The sequence below is a fragment of the Salmo trutta genome, chromosome 19 (genome assembly GCF_901001165.1).
Source record: "Salmo trutta chromosome 19, fSalTru1.1, whole genome shotgun sequence".
NCBI lineage: Eukaryota > Metazoa > Chordata > Actinopteri > Salmoniformes > Salmonidae > Salmo > Salmo trutta.
In genome coordinates, this window is record NC_042975.1 from 26,194,889 (window position 1) to 26,221,159 (window position 26,271).

A 26,271-nucleotide genomic window follows, 5' to 3' on the forward strand; every position below is an offset into this window, starting at 1 on the left:
GGATAATACTCGCCAGCCTACCAGTATCGGACTGTCTCTCCACTACAACACCGGATTCCAGCCGTAATCCCTGGACCATTACTCCTGATCTTCACAGCTAGCTAGCACCCACCAAGTTACCCAGTACCGAAGCTATCCCTGAGGCCCACCTCCCGGCCTACCGTTGTTCACCCCAACCCCACCCAAACACGGCTAGAACCCACTACTCCACCGGATCCTTGCCGTAAGCTCTGGACCTTGGCACCGGATCACCGCTGCTACCGAGTGACTATAGTGGCTAACGCCCCATGCCCTGAAGCTAGCACCAGGTAGCCGTGAGCCAGGTGCATCCCCCGGCTAGCAAACTAAATTACAACATCTACAATACTTCTTTCGCCATCTGGCTTGGATCCTTTGTCAACACAGCGCCCCGCCGCACCACCACGACTGGTTTGCCGACGAATACTCCATCCGCTGTGCCTCCAACCAGCCTCCGTCGGACGTCGGAGCAGACGCTTCTACTAGCCCCGGGCTACTAACTTTAAACGCCGTGTCGCACGCGTGGTAGCGTAGTAGCGACTACTCCGCGGCCTCCCTGTTCCATCTACCGCTGCCCCCTGGACCCTATGATCACTTGGCTACATAGCTGATGCCTGCTGGACTGTCCATTAATCACGGTACTCCATTCTGTTTATTATTTGTTTATCTGTCAGCCCCAGCCGTGAACTCAGGCTGTGTGTGTAGTTAACCGACCCTCTCTGTCCAGTCAACGACATTTTACCTGTTGTTGTTGTTGTTGTTTTAGTTGATCAGCTGTTGTCTCACCTGTTGTTGTCTAGCTAGCTCTCCCAATCAACACCTGTGATTACTTTATGCCTCGCTGTATGTCTCTCTCAAATGCCAATATGCCTTGTATACTATTGCTTAGGTTAGTTATTGTTTTAGTTTACAATGGAGCCCCTAGTTCCACTCATCATACCTATGTTACCTCCTTTGTCCCACCTCCCACACATGCAATGACCTCACCCATTATAACCAGCATGTCCAGAGATACAACCTCTCTTATCATCACTTAGTACCTGGGCTTACCTCCGCTGTACCCGCACCCCACCATACCCCTGTCTGCACATTATGCCCTGAATCTATTCTTCCACGCCCAGAAATCTGCTCCTTTTATTCTTTATCCCCAACGCACTAGGCGACCAGTTTTGTTATCCTTTAGCCATACCCTCATCCTACTCCTCCACTGTTCCTCGGGTGATGTGGAGGTAAACCCAGGCCCTGCGTGTCCCCAGGCACCCTCACTTGTTGACTTCTGTGATCGAAAAAGCCTTGGTTTCATGCATGGCAACATCAGAAGCCTCCTCCCTAAGTTTGTTTTACTTACTGCTTTAGCACACTCCGCCAACCCTGATGTCCTTGCCGTGTCTGAATCCTGTCTTAGGAAGGCCACCAAAAATTCTGAGATTTCCATACCCAACTAGAACATTTTTCGTCAAGATAGAACTGCCAAAGGGGGAGGAGTTGCAATCTACTGCAGAGATAGCCTGCAAAGTTCTGTCATACTTTCCAGGTCTATACCCAAACAGTTCGAACTTCTAATTTTTAAAATGAATCTCTCCAGAAATAAGTCTCTCACTGTTGCCGCCTGCTATCAACCCCCCTCCGCTCCCAGCTGTGCCCTGGACACCATTTGTGAATTGATCGCCCCCCATCTACCCTCAGAGTTCGTTCTGTTAGGTGACCTAAACTGGGATATGCTTAACACCCCGGCCATCCTACAATCTAAGCTAGATGCCCTCAATCTAAATCTGTAAACATGGGCACCCTCATAGACATTATCCTGACCAACTTGCCCTCCAAATACACCTCCGCTGTTTTCAATCAGGATCTCAGCGATCACTGCCTCATTGCCTGTATCCGCTATGGGCCCGCGGTCAAACGACCACCCCTCATCACTGTCAAACACTCCCTAAAACACTTCTGTGAGCAGGCCTTTCTAATCGACCTGGCCCGGGTATCCTGGAAGGATATTGACCTCATCCCGTCAGTCGAGGACGCCTGGTCATTCTTTAAAAGTAATTTCCTCACCATCTTAGATAAGCATGCCCCGTTCAAAAAATGCAGAACTAAGAACAGATATAGCCATTTGTTCACTCCAGACCTGACTGCCCTTGACCAGCACAAAAATATCCTGTGGCGGACTGCAATAGCATCGAATAGTCCCCGTGATAGGCAACTGTTCAGGGAAGTCAGGAACCAATACACACAGTCAGTCAGGAAAGCAAATGCTAGCTTTTTCAAGCAGAAATGTGCATCCTGCAGCTCTAACTCCAAAAAGTTTTGGGACACTGTAAAGTCCATGGAGAACAAGAGCACCTCCTCCCAGCTGCCCACTGCACTGAGGCTAGGTAACACGGTCACCACCGATAAATCCACGATAATCGAAAATTTCAATAAGCATTTCTCAACGGCTGGCCATGCCTTCCTCCTGGCTACTCCAACCCCGGCCAACAGCTCCGCCCCCCCCACAGCTACTCGCCCAAGCCTCCCCAGCTTCTCCTTCACCCAAATCCAGATAGCAGATGTTCTGAAAAAGCTGCAAAACCTGGACCCGTACAAATCAGCTGGGTTAGACAATCTGGACCCTCGCTTTCTAAAACTATCCGCTGCCATTGTTGCAACCCCTATTACCAGTCTGTTCAACCTCTCTTTTGTATCGTCCGAGATCCCTAAAGATTGGAAAGCTGCCGCGGTCATCCCCCTCCTCAAAGGGGGTGACACCCTAGACCCAAACTGTTACAGACTTATTTCCATCCTGCCCTGCCTATCTAAAGTCTTCGAAAGCCAAGTTAATAAACCGATCACTGACCATTTCGAATCCCACCGTACCTTCTCCACTGTGCAATCCGGTTTCCGAGGCAGTCACGGGTGCACCTCCGCCACGCTCAAGGTACTAAATTATATCATAACCGCCATCGATAAAAGACAGTACTGTGCAGCCGTCTTCATCGACCTGGCCAAGGCTTTCGACTCTGTCAATCACTGTATTCTTATCGGCAGACTCAATAGCCTTGGTTTTTCTAACGACTGCCTCGCCTGGTTCACCAACTACTTTGCAGACAGAGTTCAGTGTGTCAAATCGGAGGGCATGTTGTCCGGACCTCTGGCAGTCTCTATGGGGGTACCACAGGGTTCAATTCTCGGGCCGACTCTTTCTCTGTATATATCAATGATGTCGCTCTTGCTGCGGGCGATTCCATGATCCACCTCTACGCAGACGACACCATTCTGTATACTTCTGGCCCTTCCTTGGACACTGTGCTAACTAACCTCCAAACGAGCTTCAATGCCATACAACACTCCTTCCGTGGCCTCCAACTGCTCTTAAACACTAGTAAAACCAAATGCATGCTTTTCAACCGATCACCGCCCGCACCCGCCTGCCTGACTAGCATCACCACCCTGGACGGTTCCGATCTAGAATATTTGGACCACTACAAATACCTAGGTGTCTGGCTAGACTGTAAACTCTCCTTCCAGACTCATATTAAACATCTCCAATCCAAAATCAAATCTAGAATCGGCTTTCTATTTCGCAACAAATCCTCCTTCACTCACGCCGCCAAACTTACCCTAGTAAAACTGACAATCCTACCGATCCTCGACTTTGGCGATGTCATCTACAAAATAGCTTCCAACACTCTACTCAGCAAACTGGATGCAGTCTATCACAGTGCCATCCGTTTTGTTACCAAATCACCTTATACCACCCACCACTGCGACCTGTATGCTCTAGTCGGCTGGCCCTCGCTACATATTCATCGCCAGACCCACTGGCTCCAGGTCATCTATAAGACTATGCTTGGTAAAGCTCCACCTTATCTCAGTTCACTGGTCACGATAACAACACTCACCCGTAGTACACGTTCCAGCAGGTATATCTCACTGATCATCCCCAAAGCCAACACCTCATTTGGCCGCCTTTCATTCCAGTTCTCTGCTGCCAGTGACTGGAACGAATTGCACAAATCGCTGAAGTTGGAGACTTTTATTTCCCTCACCAATTTTAAACATCAGCTATCTGAGCAGCTAACCGATCGCTGCAGCTGTACATAGCCCATCTGTACATTGCCCACCCAATCTACCTACCTCATCCCCATACTGTTTTTATTTTATTTACTTTTCTGCTCTTTTGCACACCAGTATCTCTACATGCACATCTTCATATGCTCATTTATCACTCCAGTGTTATCTGCTAAATTGTAACTATTTGCTCCTATGGCCTATTTATTGCCTACCTCCTCACGCCATTTGCACACACTGTATATAGACTTTCTTTTTTTCTACTGTATCATTGACTTGTTTATTGTGTTATTGGCTTGTTTGCTTACTCCATGTGTAACTCTGTGTTGTTGTCTGTGTCACACTGCTTTGCTTTATCTTGGCCAGGCCGCAGTTGTAAATGAGAACTTGTTCTTAACTTGCCTACCTGGTTAAGTAAAGGTGAAATAAAAATACATTTAAAAAATCTGTAAAACCCAGCAAAAACAACAAGGTGAAAAATTTGTGATGTTTAAGAATTACACATCTTATCAAAAATTTGCTGTGGTTCCCATGGAGTGAAACACAGTAACAGTGATGATACAGAGCATCACACACATACTGTACCACTATCAGCATGAACCACCTGGGTAGTGCACGTGTTTTCTGATTGCTTCACCATTTCAAAATGTTCTCACTTGCACTTGTTGGCCAAATTTCAACGACTCCCACTTATTCGCAACATTATCAACATCACCATTCGCAACATCAACAACCTCACCATAAAGAGGAAATGGCTACTGTATGATGGATTAGGCCGCCCCATTATTGCATTACAACTGGTAAGCCCTTGTCTCATTAAGAAATAACTGTATGTTATTATGAGTTTCTGTAGCTAATATACACAGCAGGATATTACAAACATTTGCTTGATGAACATTGTGCTGCTGGGGCCAGTTGACTCACCCGGAAGTGGAGATGTGCACATTTCAGATTAAATGAAAAATTTGCAGAAATACCTAGACAAGGTCCCCATGAACACAGCTCAAGCCAAATCTCGAATCTCTGACTAGTGTGTACACTCCGTGGTGCTCCATACCATGTGCCCTCCAAGAGAAAAAGTACAAATACTCTCTACTTCTCAACTTTGTGTTGGAAGCTGTGCTGAGTGTGCACATTGAACTGAACGATTTGTACATTGTGGTTTACAGGGAAGCTTATATGACGCATGGCGGCAACATACCATCAATGATTCAAAGTGAAACCGCAGCACAAAAGGAGGCGCATATTTTGACGTCATATAGCAATATAGATATGAAAGAAACCAAGTCATCACAGTCTCATTCAGCAAGGACACAACAGCTAATGTTTGACCTGTAGGGTGGGGGTCTGTTAATGTGTCAGAGTGACTCAGTGTAGTCTGTACCTGTGTCAACATAGACACTGCCACACCTTTATAGTTTTATGACACCAAACATTGATAGTCTATCAGCTTGTATACGACCCAGAGGAACAGTAAAACAGATGCTCACCTAGAACATCAACTGTCCTCAAACAAAATCAGGCTTTTATTGAACGCTTTTTAAAGCGGTCAACGTCATCACATCCTAACCTTGAAAGGAAAGGCATATGAAACTCTCAGGGGTCCAGTCAGATAACCTTTTGACAACAGATTATGCTGGGGACTGGCATAACGAGATCAGTACAGACATTAAAAACAAGTAACATAGAAATTGTAAATATCATTCACTTAATCAGAACTGTGTAATGAATGTCATCGAATCATCACAGTTCACACGTGAACTCAAGACAGTCTGTTTGCATCAAATCTGTAATTCCTCCTTTATTTAAAAAATAGCACCAGTACAGACACAGAGTGATTACCATGTAAGGCTGGCTGGTAAGAGGCAGGAGGCTGATGTGTGTGTGTGCGTGCGTGCGTGCATAACGGGATGTATTGCATTACACCAGGGATTTCCCCTGTACTTGCAGAGGGAACATGGTGGACGCTTTAGTTAACGTAGGCATTTGAGTTGACTCTCTGTTAGTGTGGGCTATGATAATCACACCAAGCTTCCCTATAGCAACAAGCTAGCAAGGGTCCAGCTCAGTTACATCTTCAGCAGAATATGCAGGGCTTCATTCAGATGGATGCTTAGTTTTAAAAACTCCTACTCCATCTCAGCATTATCATTAAGTTTTTACTCAATGAAGTGTGTAGCATGAAACAAACTGAATGTTTGGATTTTATGGTGGACAATATGAATGAAAGGATAGATTGTTATGATTAACACATTACAATACAAAAAAAAATCATCTGACACTTGACATGCCAATGAAAGAAGAAATGCCCAAAAATGTTTCTTTAACATACTTTTACATTTTTCTTTCGACTTAGTAGTGACACGTCAGGAAATACCTTTGAATCTGTCAAGGGAAATGCCTGCAGACACCAGCCCGTATTGTATCCAGTGCCCTTGTGAAGCAACCAACAGGGTGGCATGATGCATCCTATCAGCACATTCACACTGTATCGCTCTCTCACACAAACACACACACGACCGATGACTCAGTGCAACTCCCTGCTCCCTAATGGTAGGTAGGATAGTAAAAAAATCAAAAAAAAAATCTACAAAAAAATCATAAAAAATCTAAATAAAACTATTATTGCGCACAGAGTCCATGTAACTTGTTAAGCACATTTTTACTTCTGTACTTTAGGCTTGCCATAACAAAAAGGTTGAATACTTATTAACTCAACATTTCAGCTTTTCATTTTTAATTAATTTGTAAAACTTAAAAAAAAACAAAGTTCCACTTTGACATTACGGGGTATTGTGCATATGCCAGTGAAAGAAAAATCTATATTTATTCAATTTTAAATTCAGGCTGTAACACAAAATGTGGAAAAAGTCAAGGAGTGTGAATACTTTCTGAAGACACTGTATGTAACTGGAAAGTGATAGCCTGGAAAGCTCATTACTGAATATATGTTTTAAAGATGTCATCTCGGGAATTCCAAATTATACTGACAGGGTCATCAGTGATGTAATGTGGTTTCTTGTGTAAACCCCAATCTTTCCATTTTTTCTGCAGTGCTCAACACAATAAACATCTATAGACAACTCAGTAAGAAAGAAACATGACATACAGTGCATTTGGAAAGTACTCAGACTTAAAATATATATATATATATATATACACAGTGGGGGGGGGAAAAGTATTTGATCCCCTGCTGATTAGTACTTGGTGGCAAAACCCTTGTTGGCAATCAGAGGTCAGATGTTTCTTGTAGTTGGCCACCAGGTTTGCACAAATCTCAGGAGGGATTTTGTCCCACTCCTCTTTGCAGATCTTCTCGAAGTCATTAAGGTTTCGAGGCTGACGTTTGGCAACTCGAACCTTCAGCTCCCTCCACAGATGTTCTATGGGATTAAGGTCTGGAGACTGGCTAGGCCACTCCAGGGCCTTAATGTGCTTCTTCTTGAGCCACTCCTTTGTTGCCTTTGCCGTGTGTTTTGGGTCATTGTCATGTTGGAATACCCATCCACGACCCATTTTCAATGCCCTGGCTGAGGGAAGGAGGTTCTCACCCAAGATTTGACGGTACATGGCCCCGTCCATCGTCCCTTTGATGCGGTGAAGTTGTCCTGTCCCCTTAGCAGAAAAACACACCCAAAGCATAATGTTTCCACCTCCATGTTTGACGGTGGAGATGGTGTTCTTGGGGTCATAGGCAGCATTCCTCCTCCTCCAAACACGGCGAGTTGAGTTGATGTCAAAGAGCTCCATTTTGGTCTCATCTGACCACAACACTTTCACCAGTTGTCCTCTGAGTCATTCAGATGTTCATTGGCAAACTTCAGACGGGCATGTATATGTATTCTTGAGCAGGGGGACCTTGCGGGCGCTGCAGGATTTCAGTCCTTCACTGCGTAGTGTGTTACCAATTGTTTTTTTGGTGACTATGGTCCCAGCTGCCTTGAGATCATTGACAAGATCCTCCCATGTAGTTCTGGGCTGATTCCTCACCGTACTCATGATCATTGCAACTCCACGAGGTGAGATCTTGCATGGAGCCCCAGGCCGAGGGATATTGACAGTTCTTTTGTGTTTCTTCCATTTGCGAATAATCGCACCAAATGTTGTCACCTTCTCACCAAGCTGCTTGGCGATGGTCTTGTAGCCAATTCCAGCCTTGTGTAGGTCTACAATCTTGTCCCTGACATCCTTGGAGAGCTCTTTGGTCTTGGCCATGGTGGAGAGTTTGGGATCTGCTTGATTGATTGCTTCTGTGGATAGGTGCCTTTTATACAGGTAACAAACTGAGATTAGGAGCACTCCCTTTAAGAGTGTGCTCCTAATCTCAGCTCGTTACCTGTATAAAATACACCTGGGAGACAGAAATGTTTCTGATTGAGAGGGGGTCAAATACTTATTTCCCTCATTAAAATGCAAATCAATTTATAACATTTCTGACATGCGTTTTTCTGGATATTTTTGTTGTTATTCTGTCTCTCACTGTTCAAATAAACCTACCATTAAAATTATAGACTGATCCTTTCTTTGTCAGTGGGCAAATGTACAAAATCAGTAGGGGATCCAAATACTTTTTTCCCCCACTGTATATATGTTACAGCCTTATTGTGAAATAGATTAAATATTCCCCCCCCCTTCAATCTAAACACAATACCCCATAATGACAAAGAAAAAACAGTTTGACAAATGTATTTAAAAAAACTGAAATCTCACATTTACATAAGTTTTCAAACCCTTTACTCAGTGATTTATTAAAGCACCTTTGGCAGCGATTACAGACAAGTCTTCTTAAGTGTGACACTACAAAATTGGCACACCTATATTTGGAGTGTTTCTCCCATTCTTCTCTGCAGATCCTCTCAAGCTCTGTCAGGTTGGTTGGGGAGCATTGATGCACAGCTATTTTCATGTCACTCCAGAGATGTTCGTTCGGGTTCAAGTCTGGTCTCTGGGCAGCAAGGCTGGCCCTTAAAAGTACACCGAGCGCTAACATTAAAGACATGCATGTCAATCTCTCATGGTTCAAAGTGGATGAGAGATTGACTTCCTCATTCCTTGTTTTTGTAAGAGGTGTTGATAAGCTGAAGGTACCGAGCTGTCTGTTTAAAATACTAGCACACAGCTCGGACACTCATGCATACCCCACAAGACATGCCACCAGAGGTCTCTTCACAGTCCCCAAGTCCAGAACAGACTATGGGAGGTGCAAAGTACTATATAGAGCCATGACTACATAGAACTGTATTCCACATCAGGTAACTGATGCAAGCAGTAGAATCAGATTCAAAAAGCAGTTAAAAATACACCTTATGGAACAGCAGGGACTGTGAAGTAACACAAACATAGGCACAGATGCATACACACAACACACACACACACGTATATATGGTTTTTGCGTTGTACATAAGTGGTTGTGGAGTATGGGCCTGAGGGCACACACTTAGTGTGTTGTGAATTCTGTAATGAATGTATTGTAATGTTTTTTAAATTGTATAACTGCCTTAATTTTGCCAGGCCCCAGGAAGAGTAGCTGCTGCCTTGTCAGCAGCTAATGGGGATCCATAATAAATACAACAGCAAAAAATGCTTGAGGAATCTTAACTAAAGTGCCTGCGAATAACACTAGGACGCTGTGTTCCATGCTATACAAAACCCCCTCAGGGACAAGAGTAGCTCATAAAGGCAATAGCAGAAGCAGAATGTCAGTGGAGATAGTCTTGAGCACTAACACATCACCCACCCAAAAGGCACAGGCTGGCAACTGGGAAACGAGCCACCATGTTGGCTCAATGATGAGTAATGATCACATACAGTATGTCAGGGGGAGGGAGCGATCATTAGCACCCCAACACTCTGGCTGTGGAAGGATGGAGGGAGTGTGAGTACAAAGAGTTCTTTGAAAACCACAGATGAGCACCAGAACCAGGCTAAAGCAAAAACTGTTAACTTCTCAATGTGTAGTGATCACTGAAGACTTGTAGGGAAAATCTTTACTCACTGCAGCAAAGTGTTGATTTATATCATGCTACCTCTACAGACCATCACACTTCAACAAATCTCCATGTAAACCAAATGAATTGCATGCCCATATTAAGCTATCTGGTATGTAATCATATTCAATGGGACTGTAATTTTTCTCCTTTTCACATCACAGGATGTATGCAAAACATTTATCAGAATTCTGTAGACCTCAAAATTAAAAGATTAATTCAATTCCGGATAACCTGACTGGTCATAATCTTTGTGCAAGGTTTGTTCACCAAGATGCAGTGTAAGATTACTCGTATGTATTATAACATAGATTACTTCCATTCAAATTAGAGCTGCTTAGAATTATTGATGTAAGTCCTCTAAAGGTCTTGTATCATTGATGTTTCATTGCAGTACAAATGTACATTTTTCAGACTAAACAATACCAGTCCTCTATCACTTTTCCCTTATTAGTGCAAACCACCAGTGCCAAACTATGAAGAATGAATGAAATAAGAATGAAAGAGAAAAAAACAAATACATTGAAGGTGACAAAGGTGTTGCAGTCTAGTCACAGAGGGCTGACTGCTAATTGAAGGTAAATACAAGTATGGTGACCTGCTCCATCTTGTGGACAAATATAATATTGCAAATTTGAAAATAAAAATGGCAAATTCAGAGAAATAGGCACAATCAAAGAAAGAAAAAACACCCCCGCTCAGGTTAATTTATCAGTTAAACAGAAGACTACTTACTAATAATGGTTTATATAAACTACAAAACCAAAAGTATGTGGACACATGCTCGTCAAACAACTCATTCCAAAATCATGGGCATTAATATGAAGTTGGTCCCCCCTTTACATTTTAGTCATTTAGCAGACGCTCTTATCCAGAGCGACTTACAGTAGTGAATACATTTCATACATTTTTTCCCCTTTTTTTTTCTTCTCCATACTGGCCCTCGTGGGAATCGAACCCACAACCCTGGCGTTGCAAACACCATGCTCTACCAACTGAGCCACACGGGACCTTTGCTGCTATAACAGCCTCCACTCTTTTGGGAAGGCTTTCCACTAGATGTTGGAACATTACTTGCTTCCATTCTGCCACAAGAGCATTAGTGAGGTCGGGCACTGATGTTGGGCGATTAGGCCTGGCTCGTAGTCGGCGTTCCAATTCATCCCAAAGGTGTTCGAAGGGGTTGAGGTCGGGCTCTGTGCAGGCCAGTCAAGTTCTTCCACACAGATCTTGACAAGCCATTTTTGTATGGACCTCGATTTGTGCACAGGGGCCTTTCCCAAACTTGCACAGAATCGTCTAGAATGTCATTGTATGCTGTAGAGTTAAGAATTCCCTTCACAGGAACTAAGGGGCCTAGTCCGAACCATGAAAAAACAGCCCCAAACTTTACTGTTGGCACTATGCATTGGGGCAGGTAGCGTTCTCCTGGCATCCGTCCGTCAAACCCAGATTCATCGGACTGCCAGATGATGAAGTGTGATCCGTCAGTCCAGAGAAAACGTTTCCACTGCTCCAGAGTCCCAAAGCCACACCGGTGTGGTCTTGGCTGTGTGCTTAGGCTCGTTGTCCAGTTGGAAGATGAACCTCCGTCCCACTCTGAGGTCCGGAGCAGGTTTTCATCAAGGGATCTCTGTACTTTACTCCATTCATCTTTCCCCAATCCTGACTAATCTCCCAGTCCCTGCTACTGAAAAACATCCCCACTGCATGCTGCTGCCCCCACCATGCTTCACCGTAGGGATGGTGCCAGGTTTCCTCCAGACGGGATGCTTGGAATTCAGGGCAAAGAGTTCAATCCTGGTTTCATCAGACCATAGATTCTTGTTTCTCATGGTCAGAGTCCTTTAGGTGCCTTTTGGCAAACTCCAAACAGGCCGTTCTGTGCCTTTTACTGAGGATTGGCTTCCGTCTGGCCACTACCATAAAGGCCTGATTGGTGGAGTGCTGTAGAAATGGTTGTCCTTCTGGAAGGTTCTCCCATCTTCACAGAGTTACTCTGGAGCTCTGTCAGGCTGACCATCGAGTTCTTGGTCACCTCCCTGATCAAGGCCCTTCTCCCCCGATTGCAGTTTGGATAGGCGGCCAGCTCTAGCAAGAATCTTTGTAGCTCCAAACTTATTCCATTTAAGAATGATGGAGGCCACTGTGTTCTTGGGGACCTTCAATGCAGCAGTCATTTTTTGGTACCCTTCCCCAGATCTGTGCCTCGACACAATCCTGTCTCGGAGATCTACGGACAATTCCTTCGACATCATGGCTTGGTTTTTGCTCTGACATGCACTGTCAACTGTGGGACCCTATATAGACAGGCGTGTGCCTTTGCAAATCATGTCCAATCAATTGAATTGACCACAGGTGGACTCCAATCAAGTTGTAGAAACATCAAGGATGATCAATGGAAACAGGATGCATCTGAGCTCAATTTCAAATCTCATAGCAAAGGGTCTGAATACTTATGTAAATAAAGTTGTTTTTATTTGTAATAAATCAGCAAATTTCCACAACCTGTTTTCGCTTTGTCATTATGGGGTATTGTGCATAGATTGACGAGGGGGAAAATGTATTTTATCCATTTTAAAATAAGGCTGTAACGTAACAAAATGTGGAAAAAGTCAAGGGGTCTGAATACTTTCCGAATGCACTTTATAGTGTATGTGAACCACATGATTTCCATGACAAAGATCCAGACCACTTTATAATCAATGTGCTTCATTCAGAAAATGTTGTTCATAAACATACACAGAAGATTGACCATTGAGCATAGATTTAATGATTGTTACTCTCACGACTGTGAGGGGAAAAAAAGTGCCAAATTTGCTACGTAGATTTCCAGAAACTGAAGTGGTCATTGAAGGTTTCACATGATGAATAGGAGACAATTCGTTGGTTTAAGGGAAAGAGGGATAGAAAGAGAAATAGGTTAGAAAAATACAAAGACGGAGCATAAGGAAGAGACCCTCCCAGGAGAATGGACTGGTTTAGAAGGCAAATAAGCACACTGCCAAGGCTACATCTGGGGAACATATGGTAGCGACATACAGGAAGGAAAGAGAAGCCAGAAAACAACTAAAATATTACAGCAAATAAGGAGCCTCTCATCACCAGTCATGCCACTTATAGACTGGATGTGTGAGTGGCTCAAGTGTAACCGGGGAGGAGTCCCAAATGGCACCCCTTTTCCTTTATAGTACACTACTTTTGACCAGGGCCCATAGGGTTCTGCACTATGCAGCAAATAGGGTGCCATTTTGGAAACAGACCTTGTTATGGGGACTGTATGGCGCTTGGCTGACTGGGACCGGGCAGGGCCATATACATGGGAGTATACAGTACCAAACATTAGGCGCATCTTCCTAATATGGAGTTGCACTCCCTTTCACACTCAGAACAGCCTAAATTCGCCAGGGCATGGACTCAAAGGTATTGAAAGCATTTCACAGATATGCTGGCCCATGCTGACTCCAATGCTTCCCACAGTTGTGTCAAGTTGGCTGGACGTCATTTTGGTGGTGGACCATTCTTGATAGACATGGGAAACTGTTGAGCATGAAAAACCCAGCAGCGGTGCAGTTCTTGACACAAACCGGTGTGCCTGGCACCTACCACCATACCCCATTCAAAGGCACTTAAATATTTTTGTCTTGCCCATTCACCCTCTGAATGGCACATATACACAATCAATGTTTCAATTGTCTCAATGGTTAAAAATCCTTCTTTAACCTCTCTTCTCACTTTCATCTACACTGATTTATGTGAATTTACAAAGTGACATCAATAAGGGATCATAGCATTCACCTGGTCAGTCTGTTATGGAAAGAGCAAGTGTTCTTAATATGTTTTGTATAGTCAGTGTACAGTCTGACTTTTTAAGGCATATTTGAGACAAAGATTTGGGGATGGTATTTATTTAGCAACGTCTAATAAGTTATAATAGTACCAGTTAATTTTCAAAGTGTTAAGATGAATGAAAATAAATACAGAATTTCAGGGTGTTTATTTACATTTTAAATGTAACATTATTTGAAAAAGTAAAAAGGCGCAACGCTCGCTCAACATAACATTTTATTTTTTTACTTCTTGAATGATAAAGCAAACTGTAGATTTCCGCCTAAATAGACATACCCAAAAGTGACAATTTTCATGATGGCCATAAACAGTAACAGGTAATGTTGCATAGTTTTAGAAATGTCTGGAACTCACCTTTCTGAGAAAAAAATGTTTGAAATTACTGAAGTGCACTCACTTTTGAGGACACAAGCTCAAGTACATAGTAAAAACGTGAAATCGAAAAAAATCTGGATTTTCTTTCTTTCTATTCAACAAAAGTGGAGCAATAGGGCTTGACATGACTGATGTTTTGTAAATATAGTAACAATCAAATTATAAATGACCTTTCTTATAACTAAAATAAATATGATCATACTTCGTTACAGTACAATCAATATTGGCACTATTTCATACAACTGACTGAATTTTCTCCTAAATGTCCACTGAGCAGCAGAGACAATTCAAATGTGTGCAGACTCGTTACTTCAGCTTTAAGCACAAAGTGATTTCATCAATCTGTGACCAAGAAAAAGTGGTCTTGTTTCAATTTTAAGAAATGAATTAGTATTCTTTCATGTTAAGAGCTCTAAATCCAGCTGAGAATATCACAGAGATGAAACCACAACTGTTGGATTCGCTAGACTTTTACCTTATATATATATGTATCCGTTCCTCAGAGGAAGAGCAAATCGATTCTTTGTCTGGATAAGGCAGAAAATGTGACACGTTGCTCCCTACGCAAATGTCGGGTCCACTGAGCGAGTGGGAGCAGACAGATGGGGCTGTCTGGCACTATGAGGCACAGGTCCCTATGACATTCAAACAGCGCCTCGTACCCCAAACTGTCAGTCGGAATCGCTCCAGAACCACGCAAAGTGCCCCATATAGGAGACTTAACATCCTAAGTTAAAAAGCTTGATGTTTCGGCCATCACTGGCCTTCATCAGAACTAGGTTGATGGCAGAAACATCAAGCTTTTTAACGTTGCTTAACTTCACTGGGATAGGGGGCAGTATTTTCACGTCCAGATGAAAAGCGTGCCCAAAGTAAACTGCCTGTTTCTCAGGCCCAGAAGCTAGGATATGCATATAATTGGTAGATTTAGATAGAAAACACTCTAAAGTTTATAAAACTGTTAAAATGTCTGTGACTATAACAGAACTGATATGGCTGGCGAAACCCCGAGGACAAACCATCCCCCCCAAAAGAAACTCCGCTTACCAATGTTTTCAATGGCTTGAACTTTAATTATAAGCCCAAGTCCTAATTATAAGTCCTAATTAATTATAAGCCCAAAGTAAGTTAAATGCTGAGAGTGTTGCACCTTTTATTTTCAGTGAAGGTGCCCTTCACTTCTTCCAAATTAAAACATTACTTACAGATTATTTTACAGTTTAAATGAAGGTTAACTTTTTTTTGTAAATGGAATGTTATGGAAGTGTCCAAACTTTTTATTTTAGATTTCACTTGGTTTTGACAAACTTACCCCACTGGCGATAAACTTCATCATGCTTGTTCTGCAGTTGCAGGGTCACAGATAAAACATGAACAAACACTCCAAAAACACCCAAATACATCCTTTTAGAAATGGTAATGCTCTCAGTATAGCAATGCAGGTCTTGAGCAATGCCCAGAGAAGGCCTACACGGAGAAGTATCGCTTGAGTCCAACAAATTAGAATTTAAAGTTTGGAATGACGTCTAAAGACCTGCATCGTTATACTGAGAGCAATGCAGTTTTTAAAAGGACATATTTTGATGTTTTTGGAGCTTTTGTACATGTTATTTCTGTGCCCCTGCAACTGCAGAACGAGCATGAGGAAGTCTATGGCTGGTGGGGGTAAGTTTCTCAAAACCAAGTGAAATCGCAAAAAAGTGTCTGGACACTATAAAATGCCATATACATCCAAAATACAGATTTGGTTAAAATAAAGTGAACCTGTTCATTAGGTAAAAGACAAATACAGAGCCTATTCAGTACAAATAAATCTTCCACATTTAAGTATACAGATTACTCTGAGCCTCAGTGACTTTGGCAAACCTTCGGAGGACGTCAGCGCTGAGACAAGGCTCCAACTGGAGGTAAAATGTGGGGAGAGAGAGGGAGAGAGAGGTCAGCAAAAGAAGACAAAACTTTTGAGAACCCTGAACAGTGATGAATAGCTACCATTAGGACATTGATACTGATACTGGGACGACTTAGTCGGGGTCGCAACTTAACGTCGAGTTAGAATACAAAAGCTGCAATTTCGAAATGTGGTTGTAAACTACATTTGTTTGACTGGTAAGTTAGTTTTGATAGCTGGCCGCTAGACGTGTAGTAAGCATGGTCGAATTACTGACTGGGATAGGCCCCTTTGTTCATCAGTTATATTAAAAACTGCTAACATTTCCCTCTATCCTATGGCAAAATGTCTAGAACTGCAGGAAATGAGTTATGAAACTGGAAAGTCTTCTCTCCACCCCACGGCAAAATGGGCAGAATTTCAGGAAATCAAATTTAAAACTCACATTTTTATCTTTGCTGTCACGAGGGGGGTGCAAAAATGTTCTGCTCCCTGCTCTACAATGTATTCGCTCACCTTGACCAACTTGCTTAGACACAACAGGGCAGGTTTGTAGGTTTCCATGGTGATAGAGTCTGGGCTGATGACATCAGTGTAGCATTGGTACAGAACAGCTGGAATCTGATGGACTTGGCAGTGGCTCAGTACTGAGGAAAGAATAGAGATCAGTTTTAGTATTTGGGTCCTTCTGTGTGAAAAGGAACCAGAAATTAACCAAAAATAACCATAATGTTTTGGAAATTTCCAGAATGTAATCCATAGAAAGGTCCTAAGGAGAAAGAATGACAAATTCAGCAAGTTGGCTAATATGCATGATATGGCAAGAATCTTTGACAAATTAAATCATGTTTCGTTAACCTGTTAGGGTATAGGGGGCAGTAATTTCACGGCTGGATAAAAAAATGTACCCGATTTAATCTGGTTACTAATCCTACCCAGTAACTACAATATGCATATACTTATTATATATGGATAGAAAACACCCTAAAATTTCAAAAACTGTTTGAATGGTGTCTGTGAGTATAACAGAACTCATTTGGCAGGCAAAACCCTGAGACAGATTCTGACAGGAAGTGGATACCTGATGTGTTGAATTGACTTTAAGCCTATACCATTGAAAAACAAAGGGGGTGAGGAATGTTTTGGCACTTCCTATTGCTTCCACAAGATGTCCCCAGCCTTTACAAAGTGTTTTGAGTCTTCTACAGTGAGATCTGACCGAATAAGAGCCTTGGAACTGTGATGGCCCATTAGACACCTTGCGCGCGAGTTGATGGTGGGTACTCTCATTCCGAAACGTTTTAAAAGAGAACCCAATGGTCCGCCTTGAATTTTATTCATGTTCTGGTTAAAAAAGGCCCTAATGATTTATGCGATACAACGTTTGACATGTTTGAACGAACGTAAATATATTTTTTCCGTTCGTGAAGGGAAGTGAAGTCCGGCTGGCTTAGATCATGTGCTAACAACACCGAGGTTTTTGGACATAAATGATGAGCTTTTTTGAACAAAACTACATTCGTTATGGACCTGGGATTCTTTGGAAGTGACATCTGATGAAGAGAATCAAAGGTAATGGATTATTTACATAGTATTTTCGATTTTAGATCTCTCCAACATGGCGGTTAGTCTGTATCGCAATGCGTATTTTTCTGGGCGCAGTGCTCAGATTATTGCAAAGTGTGATTTCCCAGTAAGGTTAATTTTAAATCTGGCAAGTCCATTGCGTTCAAGAGATGTAAATCTATAATTCTCTGAATGACAATATAATATTTTACCAATGTTTTCTAATATTAATTAATTATTTTGTTGTCATGACTTGACTGCCGGTATTGGAGGGAAACGATTTCCTGAACATCAACGCCATAGTAAAACGCTGTTTTTAGATATAAATATGAACTTGATAGAACTAAAAATGCATGCATTGTCTAACATAATGTCCTAGGAGTGTCATCTGATGGAGATTGTAAAAGGTTAGTGCATAATTTTAGCTGATTTTATGGTTTTGGTGACGCCTGTCTTTGAATCGACAATACATTACACACAGCTATTGTCAATGTACTCTCCTAACATAACCTAACTTTATGCTTTCCCCGTAAAACCTTTTTGAAATCGGACAACGTGGTTAGATTAAGGAGATGTTTATCTTTCAAAGGCTGTAAGTTAGTTGTATGTTTGAGAAATTTGAATTTTGACATTTATTTGGTTTCAAATTTGCCGCTCTTGAAATGCACCTGCTGTTGATAGGGTGCGCCACGGGGGGCACGCTAACGTCCCACATAGCCCCAAGAAGTTAATGCAAGTGCTTTTACGCAAATAATACATGCCTGAACATGGTTGGGGGCAAATTCCATTTCAAAGTCGATCAATTTAATGAATTGAAAATAGTCCATTATTTAATTCTGTGGAATTAAATGGAAGACTTCAATCCAGGGAATCAAAGACATCAGTATGGTGGTACCTGCAGCTGGCAGTCCAGTGAGGATGTTTGGCTGCTCGAGTGCAGGGCAGAGGGCCTGGCTCTTGGAGGCACTGCTCTTGAGGGAGCGTAGGAAAGGGACTGCGCTACCGTAGAGGTAGTCTGGTGTTTTGTACTCAGCCACAGGGCTGTCCGACAGCACCATCACACTGAGCCCTCTCTTCTGGAGGCAGCCAAACACCTAGAACCAGAGGGAAGGAGGGAGAAAGTTAAGAGGACGTAGTCATTGTTGACCAGTGCTTTTACAGTCACATCTACTTATAGTCATACCAAGCAGTGGGCATCAACCTGAACCTCTATAAGGCATCTATACAATCACAAGAGCATTACCTTTTCTGTCCATTGAAATAGTTGGTCCTCCGCAATGTAACAAGTGCTTTGGCAGACCAGGACCTACAAAAGCAACACAAGAATATACTTTAAAGCAGTCGTCACCAACCAGTTGATCGCAAGGCTTTCCTAGTTTTTCCCTTCCTCCAAGGCTTTCCTAGTTTTTCCCTTCCTCCAAGGTTTCCTTGTTTTTTAAACACTTTTTACCCCTTTTTCTCCAAAATTTTAGGATATCCAATTGGTAGTTACAGTCTTGTCCAATAGCTGCAACTCCCATACAGACTCAGGAGGGGCAAAGGTTGAGAGCCATGCATCCTCCGAAACACAACCCGCACTGCTTGCTTAACCCGGACGCCAGTAGCACCAATGTGTCAGAGTTAACACTGTACAGCTGGCATTTAAAAAAAAGCCCAACGATAAAGCCTTGAGTTACTATTTTTTTATTCGTTATGCACTGTTTGTGGTAGGTGCACTTGATTCAACTGCCCTACACACCGGGTATCGTAGTGTTCCCATTTTGAACCATTTCATGTGTCTGAAGGTACAAACTCTACTCGCCCGGGGAGCAAATTAAGTACACCCATAGGTCTACCGCTGGCCAATCAGATAGCTCAGAAGCCATAGATTACAGGCAACGTTCGCACTGAGCTAAAGGGTAGAGCTGCCGGTTTCAAGGAGTGGGACTCTAACCCAGAAGCTTATAAGAAATCCCGCTACCCCCTCCGACGAACCATCAAACAGGACAAGTGTCAATACAAGACTAAGATTGAATCGTACTAAACCGGCTCCGACGCTCGTCGGATGTGGCAGGGCTTGCAAACTATTACAGACTACAAAGGGAAGCACAGCCGAGAGCTGCCCAGTGACAAGGGGATACCAGACGAGCCAATTTAGTTCTATGCTCACTTCGAGGCAAGTAACACTGAAGCATGCATGAGAGCATGAGCTGTTCCGGACGACTGTCTGATCACACTTACTCATAGCATGCACTGACCAGCTTGCAAGTGTCTTCACTGACATTTTCAACCTCTCCCTGTCTGAGTCTGTAATACCAACATGTTTCAAGCTGACCGCCATAGTCCCTGTGTCCAAGAACACTAAGGTATCCTGCCTAAATGACTACTGACCCGTAGCACTCACGTCTGTAGCCATGAAGTGCTTTGAAAGGCTGGTCATGGTTCACATCAATACCATTATGCCAGAAACCCTAGATCGACTCCAATTTGCATACCGCCCCAACAGATCCACAGATGATACAATCTCCATTGCACTCCACACTGCCCTTTAACACCTGGACAAAAGGAACACCTATATGAGAATGCTGTTCATTGACTACAGCTCAGAGTTCAACACCATAGTGCCCTCAAAGCTCATCACTAAGCTAAGGACCCTGGGACTAAACACCTCCCTCTGCAAGTGGATCCTGGACTTCCTGACGGGCCGCCCCAGATGGTAAGGGTAGGTAACAACACATCCGCCATGCTGATCCTCAACACGGGGGCCATTCATGGGTGCGTGCTCAGTCCCCTCCTGTACTCCCTGTTCACTCATGACTGCATGGCCAAGCACGACTCCAACACCATCATTAAGTTTGCTGATCACCGACAACGACAAGACAACCTATAGGGAGGAGGTCAGAGACCTGGCCATGTGGTGCCAGGACAACAACCTCTCCCTCAACGTGATTTAGGTCACCTAGCAGCACGAGCTCTGAAGATAGATGTGACAAATATTTTATTTGATCCACTCGCAATACAAAGTTTATCAATAGACTTGCGTCGTTATTAGCGGCTTGCCTTGCTAATATCGAGGAGTAGCCTATTTCACGTTCTCTGATCATACGAGTAACATGAATTGGTGCATGAGTCAGAAAACCATCAGAGGTAGCCTCTCACGAAACCCACCCTCTGCTGAGACTGACCATCAGATGCAGGCACCATCAGTCCAGTAAAATAAACCATTTCAATTAGTAATGCTACAAATGATCTATTACCAGTGGGATCATATACCTCACGTTTTGAAATATCATTTTAAAAAATGGTCTGAGAAGCACGACATTGGCAGGGCAATTCAAGAATAGTCTATATGCAGTGAGAATGTATTGAGCTTATAGCCTACGCACAAACCTCACTGCTACAGAACTGATTTTGATAGGTTAATGTTGCATAGGCTTAGGATGAAGTCATGAAAAAATTGATCTCGGCCTGCATTTTGACAAAGTGATCTCAGCTCATGAAAGGTTGGTGACCACTGCTTTACAGAATCTGCTATAATCGCTGAGTCACTGACTACAGTGGCAATGAAAATATTGTTGGAACACACCTTTAAAGGTAGAGTCATGCAATCCAGAAACATTTAAGGTGAAGTGCAAGGCTTAACTTCTGTTTTTATCCCGCAGCTATAATATTGCAGCAGTGTGAAGCGCACGTGTCTTTATTTTTGGAAAGTGCAAAGACTGACTGCTCGTGGCAACGTCACATCACTGCGACTCAGTTTCATTTGCATACCAACTCAGTGGCCTTGTGGTTAGTGTCCATCCTGAAATTGGAAGATCGATCCCTGGTTGAGTCATACCAACGAACAGGACCATATGCCTCTCTGCTTGGCACTCAGCAGATGGATTAATGCTGCAACAGACTAGTGTCCAAACACAGGCTTCTGAACTATGGGCCGTTGTGGTTTGGACAAGGCTTACTAAGACCTTTAAGTGTATCCTATGTACAATTGTTGGTGTGCATTGTGTTTGATCAGCCACTCACTGCTGGGTTGTCCCTGTGTTGGTAGAAGAGACAGGCTGGCTCTCCAGGCAGTGGGGCAATGCTCTGTCTACTGGAGCCCCTACTCCTCTCATTCCATAGTGACACATGGCCCACTGCATCCCAGCTTTCAGTGTTCAACACATATGCAGACAGAAATCCTGAAAACAATAGGAGAGAATTTTCATTCCTTGAGAGAAAGAGTTAGACCAGGAGTGTATTCATTAGTCAGATTATGTTGCAAAACATGATGGAAAAGCTGTTTGATTGCATTTAGTTCTTAAACGGAAGTTGTAGTTAATTTTAAAAGTATGGTTTTCATGCGTTGCCATGTCAATCCCAATAGTCTGCAGAGCACTTGGCACAAGCTGCACATCTATAAATGACAGAATTGTCCATACTCCAAAGAGGAGTTTAGTCCATAGGGTTCCTTCCGCCAGTCACTATTTTTTTAAGACACGTGACTGAACTACAACTTCCATTTAAGAACAAAACAGAACTCAACAGCTTTTCACGTTGAAGAGCGTTGACTAAACTGTTTGTTGTAAAACGTTTCACAACGGAATCTGACTAATGAATACAACCCAGTCATCACAGGTGAGCTTTTATTTAACTAGGCAAGTCTGTTAAGAACATATTCTTATTTACAACGACGGCCTAACCCGGACGACGCTGGGCAAATTGTGCGCCGCCATACGGGACTCCCAATCACGACCAGTTGTGATACAGCTTGGAATCGAACCATGGTCTGTAGTGACGCCTCTAGCACTGAGATGCAGTGCTTTTGTCTGCCGCGCCACTCGGGAGCTTACCTGCAGCATTAGTGCCCACGGCAATGATGAGGTCTGAGCATTGCAACTTGTTGCTGCCAGAGCCCTCAAGTGATTGTGCGACTTCAGGGCACCACGCAATATGGACCTCCCTGTTAAACCAGAACACCAGTCAGTCAAAATCATGCACATCTTTACTCAGTCACCGTGTACTAACTTGTTGAAATAATAAATGGAGCTGTGTACAGTTGAGAACAGAGGACATGGTTATTTTATTGACAAGCGATGGATATTTCAAAAGAACCATCTGCTGCATACTAAGCTACAAAAGCAAAGCATTCGCTAACTCGTTACCAAGTGAAACTGAAAGCTCAATCGCGTGCAGTTTGAGTCGTTAGCTAGCTGGCTGTTAGCTACCTCTTTTCTTCTATCTCTCTGTGAATTCGCTCATCTTCGTTTTCATCATCCAGATCATCGTCATCTTCTTCGACTGCACGCGAGTAAACAGATAAAACCTCTCCGAAAAACGTTGCCATTGTTTATTTTATGACTGTAGTTAGCTAGATGACCGTGCTGACAATAAAAATGATACCTAAGATTTCCTCCTCATGCCAAACCATGGGAGAATCTCAATTGTCTCTCCTCGCGTCCTCTCTCCTCCTTCTCAAAACCCATTGGAGGAGAAGGTCAGAAGGTCTGGACCAGCTGGTTCTCTCATCCAATGGGTTTTGAGAAAGAGGCGAGGAGGTAACGTTGAGGATTCCTCGTGTGTACTTCCTTCGTTTTCTTTTTCTCAGTTTTTCCCTTGAGTTCAACGCAACAGGTACCTCTATCACCGCCTATCGTGCTGGAGTGTAAACAAAATATACATTCGTAATGAAAGTCTACACCCCTTGCAGTCACATTTTGCTGCCTTAATTTAAATCTAAAACGGGATCTAAATCGGGTAATGCTTTTGCTACCGATCTACACAGCCTACTTTACATTTTAAAAGTGAAAGAAAATTATAGAGCATTTACCAATTATTATTATTTTTTTTTTAACTATGATGTCTTGATTGTGTATGTTCTCACACCCAACAATTAATACTTTGTGATGGTGGAAGCACCTCAGGCAGCCATTACGCTGTGAATGCCATTACAGCTATGAATCGTTTTGAATAAGATTCTAACAACTTTGCACAACTTTTAGGGTAAAAAATACTGTATATCGATTGGTTTTGTCAACATTGCTCAAGCTCAGTAGGCTAAATTTGTTTAGGAATAATTTTAAAATCATGTTTTGTTATTGCATCTATCAATTCATATGGTTTTTTTAACACTATAATTTGTTTACGGGCATGATAGTTTTACTTTTAGTTTATGCTTGACCCAGCTTGTTTGCCTTTAGCCAGTAAGCTTGCTCAGCAAGTTCAAAGCACGTGGATGCACACTGACATTGCTCCCAGTTTATAACAAGTCTCCCACTTGTTATCAACACAGCATAACTCTGGGTTGTGAAGACATTGACAATTAATTTTATTTTTTATTAATTAGGAAAGGTTTCTATATATTTTTTTGTAAGGCCGCGAAATATGATAACTGTGCAAGGAGCGTGTAGACTTTCACTAGGCATTATAGCTCTGCTGGAACCCATCTGTCTTATAGGTAGATTAGATAATATAACATCCATGTGCTTACTGTGGGTGAAAAGCTTACCCTTAGATCAGACCGATATTATTATTTCATTTGTTTTACTTTTTACCCCAAAATTGGTAGATACAGTCTTGTCCCATCGCTGCAACTCCCGTACAGACTTGGGAGAGGCGAAGGTCGAGAGCCATGCGTCCTCCCGAAGCCCGACCCTGCCAAGCTGCACTGCTTCTTGACAAACTGCTCGCTTAACCCGGAAGCCAGTCGCCCCAATGTGTCGGAGGAAACACCGTCCAACTGGTAACCATGTCAGCGTGCATGCGCACAGCCCGCCACAGGAGTCGCTAGAGCACGATGGGACAAGGACATCCCGGTCGGCCAAACCCTCCCCTAACCCGGACGACGCTGGGCCAATTGTGGGCCGCCTCATGGGTCTCCCAGTCGCCGCCTGGATCTGTAGTGATGCCTCTAGCACTGTGATGCAGTGCCTTAGACCGCTGCGCTACTCGGGAGGCAGTTTAGACAGATATGACATTGGTGGTAAATTCATAGCAGGCTATTCACCACTTAATCATTCAACATCATATCATATCAAAGACCAAAAGCCAACAATATATTAAAACATTCATGTTAAATATTTTTCCAAAAACACTGAACAAAAATATAAACGCAACATGTAAAGTTTTGGTCCCATGTTTCATGAGCTGAAATAAAAGGTAAAAGGAAACAAAAAGGTAATTTCTCTCAAATTTTGTGAACAAATTTGTTTACATCCCTGTAAGTAAGCATTTCTCCTTTGCCAAGATAATTCATCCACCTGACAGGTGTGGCATGTCAAAAAGCTGATTAAACAACATGATCATTACACAGGTGCATCTTGTGCTGGGGACTATAAAACATCACTCTAAAATGTGCAGTTGTGTCACACAACACAATGCCACAGATGTCTCAAGTTGATGGAGCATGCAATTGCCATTCTGACTGCAGAAATGTCCATCAGAGCTGTTGCCAGAGAATTTAATGTATTTATTTATGTCTGAAATGAAGCCCCTTTGTAGGGAAAAACTCATTCTGATTGGCAGTGCCTTGCTCCTAATCGGGTGGGACTGGCTCCCAAGGGGGTTGGCCTTTTCCCTGCACCCCTGCCTAGTCATGGTAAATTCATAAATTAGGGCCTAATTAATTTTTCAGTTTACTGATTTCCTTAAATTAATTAACTCAGTGAAATGGTTGCATATTGCATTTATATTTTTGTTCAGTATATATATATATATATATATATATATATATATATATATATATATATATATATATATATATATATATATAAAGGGAACACTTAAACAACACATCCTAGATCTGAATGAAAGAAATAATCTTATTCTCCTGGACAGTCTGTGGTGCAACGTGGCGTTGGTGGATGGAGCGAGACATGATGTCCCAGATGTGCTCAATTGGATTCAGTTCTGGGGAACGGGCGGGCCAGTCCATAGCATCAATGCCTTCCTCTTGCAGGAACTGCTGACACACTCCAGCCACATGAGGTCCAGCATTGTCTTGCATTAGGAGGAACCCAGGGCCAACCGCACCAGCATATGGTCTCACAGGGGGTCTGAGGATCTCATCTCGGTACCTAATAGCAGTCAGGCTACCTCTGGCGAGCACATGGAGGGCTGTGCGGCCCCCCAAAGAAATGTCACCCCACACCATGACTGACCCACCGCCAAACCGGTCATGCTGGAGGATGTTGCAGGCAGCAGAACGTTCTCCACGGCGTCTCCAGACTCTGTCACATGTGCTCAGTGTGAACCTGCTTTCATCTGTGAAGAGCACAGGGCGCCAGTGGCGAATTTGCCAATCTTGGTGTTCTCTGGCAAATGCCAAACGTCCTGCACGGTGTTGGGCTGTAAGCACAACCCCCACCTGTGGACGTCGGGCCCTCATACCACCCTCATGGAGTCTGTTTCTGACCGTTTGAGCAGACACATGCAAATTTGTGGCCTGCTGGAGGTCATTTTGCAGGGCTCTGGCAGTGCTTCTCCTGCTCCTCCTTGCACAAAGGCGGAGGTAGCGGTCCTGCTGCTGGGTTGTTGCCCTCCTACGGCCTCCTCCACGTCTCCTGATGTACTGGCCTGTCT

General features: G+C 43.2%; 1 protein-coding gene across 1 annotated transcript; it reads right to left on the minus strand.

The window, feature by feature from the left end:
- Nucleotides 1-15,328: 15,328 nt before the first annotated feature.
- LOC115154234 (proteasome assembly chaperone 1) lies at nucleotides 15,329-23,164 on the minus strand. The gene is made up of 7 exons (XM_029700253.1): nucleotides 22,920-23,164; nucleotides 22,545-22,654; nucleotides 21,736-21,893; nucleotides 18,977-19,039; nucleotides 18,629-18,827; nucleotides 16,684-16,814; nucleotides 15,329-16,177 (listed from the first exon to the last, which is right to left on the minus strand). The coding sequence occupies exons 1-7, from the start codon at nucleotides 23,036-23,038 to the stop codon at nucleotides 16,100-16,102; spliced, it is 858 nt and encodes a 285-aa protein (XP_029556113.1). The 5' UTR covers nucleotides 23,039-23,164; the 3' UTR covers nucleotides 15,329-16,099.
- Between the last annotated feature and the right edge of the window lie 3,107 nt (nucleotides 23,165-26,271).